The sequence below is a fragment of the Phocoena phocoena genome, chromosome 16, assembly GCF_963924675.1.
Source record: "Phocoena phocoena chromosome 16, mPhoPho1.1, whole genome shotgun sequence".
Taxonomy (NCBI): domain Eukaryota; kingdom Metazoa; phylum Chordata; class Mammalia; order Artiodactyla; family Phocoenidae; genus Phocoena; species Phocoena phocoena.
Window position 1 is genome coordinate 47,340,659 of NC_089234.1, and position 11,493 is coordinate 47,352,151.

The 11,493-nt window shown below is 45.8% G+C and overlaps 1 protein-coding gene across 1 annotated transcript in view; it reads left to right on the forward strand.

Annotated features, from left to right (window-relative positions):
* LOC136136029 (FERM and PDZ domain-containing protein 2-like) overlaps nucleotides 1–11,100 on the forward strand; it is an 85,811-nt gene extending 74,711 nt beyond the window's left edge. Inside the window, exons 19-24 of the mRNA XM_065893912.1 lie at nucleotides 536–636; nucleotides 2,548–2,640; nucleotides 3,285–3,392; nucleotides 3,485–3,601; nucleotides 9,766–9,836; nucleotides 10,846–11,100. Of these exons, the coding sequence (XP_065749984.1) occupies nucleotides 536–636; nucleotides 2,548–2,640; nucleotides 3,285–3,392; nucleotides 3,485–3,601; nucleotides 9,766–9,836; nucleotides 10,846–11,100 (745 nt within the window). The remainder of the gene's footprint in view (nucleotides 1–535; nucleotides 637–2,547; nucleotides 2,641–3,284; nucleotides 3,393–3,484; nucleotides 3,602–9,765; nucleotides 9,837–10,845) is intronic.
* Nucleotides 11,101–11,493: the final 393 nt, after the last annotated feature.

Genomic DNA, 11,493 nt, shown 5'->3' on the forward strand with positions numbered 1-11,493 from the left:
AAGATTCTTGTTTTCAGCTCAGTATTACTAGGGGGTAGCCAACTCCAGTATCTGCAAGGATCAAGCAGGTAAGTTACTGTGTGAAGCCCTCAGTGGAGGTGCTGGAACATCACAGTGGAGGTGTTGGAACATGGCTGGCCCAGCTGAAAAAGCAAACAACAGAAAAATCAGGACCCACTAAAAGCATGAGTACTTTATACCTACTACCTCATTTTGGGGCCATCACAAGTCTAGGAAATAGGAATATTCTTATTTTCTGGTTAAGGAAATGGAGGTTTGGAAGGGCTGCTTATTCAACTCAAAGGAGAGATAGTGGGAGGTTCATAGGGGGCCTGGGTGACTCTAGGGTCCCCTCTAAGATAGAAAGCCCCCAAAGCCATTCTTTCCAGTGTACTTCTGATAACCAGATCAGCCCTTGATGGGGTCTGTCTATGTATCTGTTGACCGATGAGCATGGTCCCACCACCCACACTCAGAATGGCAGGAAGTTGCCTTCTAGGGGCATCTTACCTCATCTTGTTGACTTTCCCTGCAGGCCCTGCCCTGGCCACGAGCAGCTGGAGCACATCTGTTTGACCCAGAAGCCAGCGACTTGTGACCCTCTCTCTGGACGGCCTGCTCAGAGCACGCACACAGGTACGGGCCAAGCCGTGGGCTTGGGGTAAAGGAAACCTTACACATGACTCTTGCTTTCAATCTTTTGCCACTACTTCATTTTGCTTCCTCAATAATGTTCACGATCTTTTTGCTTTTCCATTAATCTCAAAACTACTTATGTAGAAGGTGAAAGATTTATTCGATCTGAAGAGAAACCAGAGTATTCTGTCATACACAGTGAAGTAAGTCAGAAAGAGAAAAACAAATACCGTATGCTAACACATATATATGGAATCTAAAAAAAAAAAAAAGGCCCTAAAGAACATAGGGGCAGGACAGGAATAAAGACTCAGACGTAGAGAATGGACTTGATGACACGGGGAGGGGAAGGGTAAGCTGGGACGAAGTGAGAGAGTGGCATGGACATATATACACTACCAAACGTAAAATAGTTAGCTAGTGGGAAGCAGCCGCATAGCACAGGGAGATCAGCTCAGTGCTTTGTGACCACCTAGAGGGGTGGGATAGGGAGGGCAGGAGGGAGGGAGACACAAGAGGGAGGAGATATGGGGATACATGTATGTGTATAGTTGATTCACTTTGTTATACATCAGAAACTAACACACCATTGTAAAGCAATTATACTCCAATAAAGATGTTAAAAAAAGAACAAAACTACTTATGGTTGGGAAAAGCCCATGATGTCCACCTTTGGCTTGGGCTGAGCACATAGATTCTGAATGTGTTAGCACTGGTGAAGATTCCCAGCGCTCGAGTCCAGCGTGAGGAATACCTGCTGTGGAGGGGCGTGGCTGGAAAAACGTATCATTCATTTTCTTTACAACTCTTCATATGGGCCCAGAATATCATCTCCCACTACTCACCAGAAAACATATACAGGGCAGGCGGCATTCCCCTCTGTCATATATCCTCCAGGCAGGTCCCCAGTGGGACATAAAGACAAAGAGATTCCTGAGCTAGAGAAGATATTTATATTTGATGAGCGTTAAGCCTGGGATTGGATCTGGAATACCACCAGGTGGCTCTTTACCATGAACTGTGTGCAGGTCCCACCATGGTCCGTTGGGGGAGGGAGCGATGTGGAAAACGCTGGAGGGCGGGTCACTCTTTGGGGATTTTTCCACGTGCTCTGTGGTCAACACTGGATTGCCCGTCAGGGCTCTGCCTTGGGTCCCCTCCAAGACCCAAGCTGGGGGAACCCTGCTCTGGGCTGCAGGGCCATATCACCCCCTACTGTTAGGGGCCCAAGACGGGAAGGCTTTGCTGGCTCATCTCTGTGCTCCAACTTTAGTTTCAGTTTTCACTGCCAGCAAGGTCACCTCTGCTCAGATTCTGTCTTGTCCCAAGACCAATGCAGAAAAAAGAATAGCTGTAGTAAGTCCTGCAGAGCAAGCACCATGGCCCACCTACCTTTGCCTCTGCCCTTGATGAGCCAACACTGACCTGGTGAGGGTCAGAAGTATGTGTTCACAGATGAACTTTTCTACAAAATAGAAACAGACTCACAGACGTAGAGAACAGACTTGTGGTTGCCAAGGGGGAGGGGGCTGGGGGAAGGATGGATTGGGAGTTTGGGATTAGCAGATGCAAACTATTATATATAGGATGGATAAACAGCAAGGTCCTATTGTATAGCACAGGGAACTATATTCAATATCCTGTGATAAACCATAATGGAAAAGAATATGAAAAGAATGTATATGTATGTATAACTGAACCACTTTGCTGTATAGCAGAAATTAACACAACATTGTAGATAACCGTACTTCAGTAAAATAAATTTAAAAAACTTATTTAAAAAAAGAGTATGTGTTCAGCCATCCATGCCCAGCATTGTGCGTGTGTGTGAAATAGTGTTCACACCTTTTGTATTAGGTCTCTGATAATTTGGGGGAAAAGCACAATGTGGGGCTTTGTTTCCACTTCCAGGGCCACAAAATAAGAGGAGAAGGAGCTTTACAGCCGAACCAGATCGAGAAATTGTGCACGTGGCACTGAGCCGGGATCCACGCCGTGGTTTTGGTAAGAGGGCTCCTGGCAGGGGGGACCCAGTCTTTCCGTCTGGGCAGAGGGGAGGTGTGTGCCATCTTCCCTTTAGACTTTTCTACTCCGTTTTCCTGCCTGTCCTCTCCCAATTTGACTTTTTCAGTGATCACTTCTTTTTCTTCCCTTTAAATGTCCCTAACCAGCAATGGGATGTTGGGGTCAAAGTTTCCTTTTAGGCCTGATCAGGTTTTGGGGTGCAGATCTTGAAAATCTAAGTATAAGATAGAAAAAGGCTTTTCCGTCTAATACCACGTAATAACCTTTCTCTAGCATATTTAGATTCTTAGGGATGGGGAAGAGTAGTCAATCTTTTTCACCTCTTACTATTTACCACATTCGAAGACCCTTAAGAAGAGAAGGGTTACTTCATTAAAAATCATCTTTTTTTTTCCGATCTGATTATGTATGGGAACAATAATACATAATGTTCCTAGCTGTAGTTGTGCTTATGAATGCGGGACAATCCACTTTTCTCCATCTGTCATGGCAGAGTAGAAAGAGCTGTTGGTACAAATATCAGCATTGCTACTTAGTAGCTGTGTGATCTCAAGCAAATAACCTAACCTCTCTGAGCTGCAAAATCATTAAGTATCATCTTCTTTCATATAATTGGATTATAGGTTTTGTCATCAATGAGGGAGAAGATGTAGGCAAAGTTGATCCTGGCATCTTTATATCTTCTATTATACCTGGGGGACCAGCTGAAAAAGCTAAAAAGATCAAACCAGGTATGTCATTTTTGATTGCCAGAGATGCTGCTTTAAGGAACTGCTCTTTCTCATTTCCTTGATGGGATTATTGAGATGTCTTATGTTTCCAGGAGGGCAGATATTAGCCTTGAATCACATCAGTCTGGAGGGCTTCACATTCGACATGGCTGTTAGAATGATTCAGAATTCTCCTGACAACATAGAATTAATCATTTCTCAGTCAAAAGGTATGTCTTAACCCCCTTTCAGAAGCTGGAGAGCCTCCTTTATTTTTAAGGAGTACATTTTTACAAACAGAGTACTGGGGCTTTAAGTCCGTGTAGGTCTTTTGTATTACCTCTCTCGTGATAGTGGCTTTGGCACAAATCAATAAACTCTGCAATTTCAGGGGCAGAATGGGTTCTACCATTGCTTGTCCTGCTGAATGGGAGAAGCCTGCTCTAGTTCTTTATTAGATGCAGCTATTGTGTGTTTTTCTGCCACTCTTCTCGCATGACAGGGAGGATACTCTTTCTATCAGCCAAGTCCTTATTGAAAGTGGCTACTGCAGTAATTCTACATATTTGGGGCTTAGTCGTGGAATCCGGTGGGAAGGAGACAGGGGGCTGTTCTCGAAGCTGAAGTGCATAACAAGCGTTCTGTTCTAATTTGGTTAAGACTCAGCATGTTAGAGATCAACCCAAAGAGTAAAGGTTGTTTTTTTTTTTTTAAAGATGATTTTATTCGTCCTTTAGATAGCTAGCCAACAATTGCCTGTACTGAAGGATAAGATGACTCTGTTTATCTGGGTCAGGTTTGGGGTGGTAATGGGGGGATGTTAATATCCCTTTCCCTCCCAGTTACCCGGGCTCACCACAGCATTTTGGTTGGGTGATCCTGCCATTTTCCAGAAGGCTGCCTACAAAGCCAGGCCCACACTCTAGGAGCTTTGTACAACCTCCTCTCATGTACAGAAATGCTTCATGTCACACCAGCCAGCATTTTCTGGTTCTAAATACAGTCACCCCGTTGGCCTTGGCCTCTGAAAACCACATGCCCTGTCTCACTCTTGCACATGGACACACCATCACCAGGTGGCTTTCCAGGTGCTGCATCTGCCCTTCGTCCAGAAGCTGTGGGGGGATGGGGGCTGGCAAAGCTGGGGCCTTAGCCATGCGCCTTTCATCCTGTGCTTGGACCTGACCCAGGGGCTAGCCCGGCCCTTCCACAGCACCTGCCCCAACACACTGCTCTGTTGGATTTCCTACACTGTCACTGTTCTTCCCACAATGTTTTAGCTGTCCTTGTATTTCCCTCCATACTTTGCACAGGAAAGGACAGAGGGGAGCGATCAAACCATCCTATTTTTAAAATCAGGAAACATAATGCAGCTGAGCTGGGGTCCATTCAGCGTCAAGGATGGCCTGCTGGGGTGGGGATGTCCAAAACTGGCACCCAAAGTCTGCGAGGCTCCAACCTCACTTTAGAGTTTCAGATGATGGAGTACCCGCAGTGCCTGTGAATTACGTGTCCTCTCATCCTGGAGCCCCTGTCACCTGTTGGTAACTCTGCCTGGTCACAGTTGGGGTTCCTCGAAACAGCTGCCACCTTTGTTGGAGGAAGATGCTTCCACAGTGACTCTGGCTGGTCACTGTGGGCAGAGGCTTGACCGCCGTGAGTTTCTATCTGGTTGGGCTGCTGTTGGGGCATGTGCTCTAGACTGGAGATCAAAGACAAGACAGAGAGACTTCCCATCAGGAGCAGACATCACCCTCCACTACAGATTGAGTTTTAGTTACTCACAGAAGTTCTAGCTTGTATTTCCGTTAGGCAGGATATACGTTGCACAGCTTGACGTTTTAATCCAGTCATAAGTCTTGTCCTTGTCTCTTGTGGAGGGTGTGGAAGAAAATAAACAGATGCTTACAACATTGCTAGAAGGACAATGACAGTAGAATAGCTAGTGAGAAGCAGCTTGGTGCTTTGTGACCACCTAGAGGGGTGGGATAGGGAAGGTGGGAGGGAGACGCGAGAGGGAGGAGATATGGGGATACATGTATACGTATAGCTGATTCACTTTGTTATCCAGCAGAAACTAACACACCATTGTAAAGCAATTATACTCCAATAAAGATGTTAAAAATAAAGAAATTGCCAGGAATAAGGCATTACTGAACGGTGGCCCACCACTCTCTACTGAATACCTTTAGGCTTGAACTACTTCTAATCTGATTCATTAAATTAAGTTTATCCACTGTGTGAGTTGGGCATTTTCCTGAGTACTAATGAGTCTGTATCAAAAGTTGTAAACTTACTTGTGTGACTACATATCCAGATGTAAAGAAGATCTGTGTTCCTTCCTCCCATATACATTTGTTGAATAGCTGATATTAACATATGCATGGTAAATACACGTATTGAGGCTCTTAGTACTATGTACTAAGCTGTAATCTCTTTCTCTCTCTCTCTACATGTATAAACATCTCTCTATATTTAATTTCTAAGCCTCACTAACCCTATGAGGTAGTTGAGATTATCTCTATTTTAGATATGAGGAAATTGAGGTCCAAAAATGTGAATTACCTTGCCCAGGGTTTTACCTAGTGATTCCTGACCTCATGTTCTTTCCTCTGCTCTGTGCCAGCTCAAGGGTCAGACATGGGGTAAATGGGAATCAGTGGCCCAGTCTTCACCCATAGGGAGTCCACCACCTGGTTTGTACCAAGTTCCCCCCAAAGAACCAGACACGGTGAACTTTGGATCACAGGGTGACTACAGGTGTGCTCAGCAGGGACTCTGGAAGAGGCTAGCTTTAAGAGCAACATGGTGGTTGTGGGGTTTTGGGCAAGATGTAATCCTTTTGACTCTGCTTTCTTGTGTTTGAACTGGGATCACACCTTCCTGGTGGGTATGTTGAAAACATGGAAAGATACGTATATCTTTCCATACGTAAATATGTGTATATGTGTGTGTGTGTGTGTGTGTGTGTGTGTGTGTGTGTGTGGTGCCCATATGTGGCAAGAGCTTAAAAAGGGGGAACTGCCATTATAACCATCCGTTGCTCCTGTGTTTTCATAATTGGGTCACACAAGCTCTATTTAAGTTTCAAGAACACATCCAGAATCTTCCCTTCCTCTATTCTAAATGCATCATCTCTCATGAGGTGCTAAACTCACATGGCTCCCAGCAGCTATAAAAGGTCTTTCTGTCATTGGAGGAAAATGCTATGCCCCACATAAAAATGCCACTGAGACGCCAGCCTTTCCAAGCTGTTGATTTCTTCTTGGCTTGTTTTTATAGGTGTTTGTGGAAATACCTCAAGCGAGGAGAAGAATAGCACGGCCAACTCTGGGGTCTTCTCTACAGACAGCCTGAGCAACGGGCACCTGGGAAGTTTTTCATCACACACACAAGACCAGGAAAGAAATATTGAAGAACTGGAAATGGCTCGGACTCAGAGCTTAATGCCCAGGCTGAGACCTCAGCTGTCTGCTCCACCATTAAAGGTAATCTTTCCCTTGCTTCACTCTCTAGAATCTGGAGGAAAGAGAACAGGCTGTGGAGCCCAACAGCCTTGGCTCCAAAGTCCCTCTTTGTTCTCTATTTGCTATGTCAGGGAATAAATTCTTACAGTGCAAGGTTGTTGAGAAGAATATAAAGGGGAAAAGGCAAAGCTTCTAGCGCAGTGCCAGGGCTCAGTGTTTGAGGTTTCAGTGTCCTCGGTCACTAATTTTAACTGTGACGGATAATAACTGGCTTCTGCCGAGGGCCACGCATGGACAATCAGACATCTTGTATTCTTGGTCTCTAGTTAGTCCTCAAGCTGCAACTCATTGCCTTCGCTCTTGACAACACACCAAGGAGGAAGAAGACAAAGGCCAGCTCTGGCATGCAGAGAACTGTCTGCTTTAGTCCCAGGGCCGCCAGACTCCAGCTGTGTTTCCTTAGACACTGGATGGAAAGGTCTCCTTTTGCCCCTCCAGACCTCTCTCCGTTTTTCTCTGGGCCCCGTGGAGCTGACACTCACAGACTGTGTCAGCCCTCTGTCTTCTGGTTGGCTCTGCCCAGAAGCCCTGTGTCTAGGAAAAGAGAGTTGTTTTCCTTTATCTCACACTACTACCCCACTCACAACACTCTGACACCAGCTGGGTGGGTTTTCCACATCAAGCAATTCCGACACTAACAGACTGGAATTAGCACCAGATCCCACAGGTGAAGGACCCATCCCTCAAGACAGCCTCCACTCCAGATGACAATGAAGTTGTCCGTCCCCAGGTTACCCACACTTCTGTCTGACTTGGCTGCAAATTGGAGGTCCCCATGGCCCCCTCCTCGGGTTTGTTAATTTCCTAGAGCAGCTCACAGGATCCAGGAAAACACTTTCCTTGCTATCGCTGATTTACTATAAAGGATGTTTTAAAGGTACAAGGGAGGAGACAGAGGAAGAGATGCATAGGGTGAGGTCTAGAAGGGTCCTGAGAGCAGCGTCATCTGCCCCTGTGGAGTTGGGGTGTGCCGTACTCTGCATAGATGTGTTTATGAACCTGGAAACTACGAATCCCATACTTTTGAAATTTTTATGGAGGCTTCAGCACGCAGGCATAGTGGATCATTAGCTCAATCTCTAGCCCCTCTTGCCTTCCCAGAGGATGGGAGGTTGAGTGGAGTGGAAAGTTTCAAGCTTCTAATCATGGCTTGGTTTTCTGGTGACCAGCCCCCATCCTGAAGCTACGCAGGAACCAGAGTTCCCTCTTTAGAACAAAAGGCATTCTTATAACCCAGAAAATTTCAAGGGATTTGAGAGCTCTGTGTCAGGAACTGAGGTCAAAGACCAAATATTAGAACAAAAGATGCTCCTAGTCTCCTATCACTTAGGAATTTTTAAAAAAAATTTAGACATCCCTGTATTTTATTTTTTTTATCACTCATTGTGATATAATTGACATATATGTGTGTGTCTATACATATGTATATAGACACACACACACATATATAGCAAAATGATTACCACAACAAGGTTAGTTAGCAGGTCCATCCCCTCACAGAGTTAAAATTGTGTGTGTGTGTGTGTGTGTGTGTGTGTGTGTGTGTGGAGAGCGTTTTGGATATACTCTCTTAGCAGCTTGCAAATATACAATACAGTATTTCTAACTATAGTAACCATGCAGTACGTTACATACCCAGAAATTATTTACCTTATAACTGGAAATTTGTACCCTCTGACACCTTCACCCATACTCCCCACTGCCTACCCCTCGCCCTCACTCTGGCAACTACCAATCCACTACTCTGCTTCTGAGTTTGTTTTTTTAGATTCCACATACATCACTTAGGAAATTACAAGGGTTGAAGGAGCTCTGTGCCAGGGGTGGGGGGCAGAGACCACTATATAGGTTTTCTCTTACTTCACAGTCTAGTGGGAGCCTGCAGCTGGCGGATAAGTGAGTACTGGCTTGTCACCCTGCCTGTGCTCAGGTTGGCTGTGGCCATCTGCTGAAGAACACAGCTCCTGTTAGGAGCTCTTTGCCCTCGAGCTCTTTACCACTCGCTCAGTTCCATCAGCCGTCCCTCCTCTAGCTCCTCAGGCTCAGGAAAGTTAAGAGCGTCCGCTGTTTCTAGCCCCGAGGTGCTTAGGTCTCCTCATCGGTTTCTTTAACTGCTTGCCCACACCTTTGAAAGCAGGCCTTGTGTCAGCTCTCCTCCATCACCCAGGATGGGGATGTACACCTTCTCTTGGTGCTCAGTTAATCTCGTAGCATGACTGGACGGATGAATCAACATGACATGCATGTCACAGCACCAAGCAAAATGCCTGGCATGAGGTAGAAAATACTCTCTTCTGTTCTTCTCTCAAGAATTCAACCACTGTAAAGTAGAGACCTAGTATAGCTACCCTTGCTAGAGATGATTGAAGGTCCTCCTGAGGTTTTCTTCTGCTCCAGAAGCTGCTGTGTATCTGGTATCCAGCATGCCTTCACTTGACTGGTGTCATGTGTGAAGCTACCAGGGAGTGTCTAGATGACTTCAGTTCTCATAACGATATTTGCATCATGAGTAGAAACAGGGGGAATCTACTGAGACCCTGTTATGTGCTGGGCATCATTCATACTCACTGTTAGACGGTGATCTCTCATTGCAGTTCTGTGGATTGGGGAAGAAGTCTGGAGAGACCAAGAGACAGGTGCAAAGTCATACGGGGAGGAGCTGATTAAGTGGAGAGTGAATTCCCTGTTGGCCCAGCCCTGAAACTTATGATTTTTTTTTTGGTGTGCAATGCTGCTGGCTCCTGAGAGCAGGTGAGAGCTAAGAGGTGCCATCTGCTTAGGCAGGGCCAGTGCCTTCACTTCTTCTTTCTTTTTGTTTGTTCATTCGTGGCAGGGTACTGGTTCTTCGTGTCCTCTATCACCTTCAGAAAACAATGCCAGTGAAATCTACTTCGTGGAGCTGGTTAAAGAAGATGGGACACTTGGATTCAGCGTGACTGTAAGAATTCTTAGGAGAGCTTAGAAAGTAAACAGTTGAAAGATGTTCATCTGGAGTCTTGGTGGGCATTGCACTCATATGCCAATCTCTGATAACCCAGTGATCACTGAGTACAAGCAACACGTCAGAAGTGATGAACCAAGAAAGTCAGTGGCGGCCTCAGTGAGGGATGGGAGTTCAAAGTGAAACTGGGAGACCAATGGCAAACTTGGGAAGAGCAGACACTCCAAGCAGTGTGGGTGGAATTATGGTTATGCTGGACAATAAGGAGAGGGTAGCATTGTGGAGCTTCAGGGACACAAGCCAAAGGTGAATGGGGTGGCCCCTGGTCGTCAGGTTGGTAAGACCTCCATTCGGGACAGACACTTTGCATTTGGTTTCTGAGCTCCATCTGGCAGACCCGGGAGGAGGGAGGATAAAAATTGTACAAGAATGATATTATATAATCCCACTGATGTAAAAATTTTTATGTATGTGTGTATACATACATGGAAAAATTAGAAGAAAAAGATAAAGTTAGATCTTTAGTGACCTGTAAGGATGTTCATAATCTATTGTTAAGTTAAAAAAAAAAGTTGCAAAATACTGTGTGGTTGAATTCTGCTTTTGTATCCACAAACCAACACACAAGGATACAGAATATGCCAGGCATGGCACCAGCCTTTGGGCCTATCGTGGTATCCACTTTTGCTGGTCACTGCTTGTGGAGCGATGATGTGGTACATTGATGTGACTCATTTCTGAGCACCTGCCATTGGCCAGTGCTGGGCTGGATATGACACAGCTCCCTCACACAGCTCATATCGTTATACTTCTTATGAGCATCTAACCTTCTGCTCAGTGGATGATAAAGCCTAAACAAACAAGTGAATATATAAGATGGTGTCACATGGAGATGAGGTGATGGGATAGAGCGGAAGGCAGATGGGAGCACTCTGAGTCAGGGAGGTGGGGGAGGCCCCTTCAGGATGGGGCAGATGGGTGGTGAGTTTTTCATTGTGTTTTCCAGGGTGGCATTAACACAAGTGTGCTCTGTGGAGGTATCTACGTGAAATCCATCATTCCCGGAGGGCCAGCAGCCAAGGAAGGGCAGATCCTGCAGGGTGAGGATGGAGTCATGCTGGGCTCTGCGTTCTGTGGTGGGATAAGCCCCGGCCTGGGGGGTGCAGCCTTCAAGCCTTGCCCCACTCTCACTCCGATGACTTGTGCAAATGATTGCCTCTCCAGGTCATGGTTTCCTTACCTGGAAAAGGAGATGATTTAACCTGACCCACCTACCTGATATGTTAACATGGGGCCCAAATGCTTGGGAAACATAAGATGATTTAAAAATATGAAATTTTAAATAAACTTGTTGCTGTTTGGCTTTCATGGGAGAAGCCATGCTCCCCATGGAGGACAGAGCAGGTACTGGTGACCTCCACTTAAGTATCCGGGGAGGACACCAGCAAGCCTCCTCTCTGCCCTTCCTCACATCCACTGCTCTGAAGGAAGCCGGGGGTGGATTTTTACTGTTCTCCAAAATGGCTAGAATTGAGCTAAAAAGGGCACCTACGATCTTACCTATCTCCATTTTCCCTAGAATTCCAGGGTCCCTGGCATCAACCAGGTCTCCCTGACGTTTTTTGAAATAAAAAACATCCTGGAGATATAAATA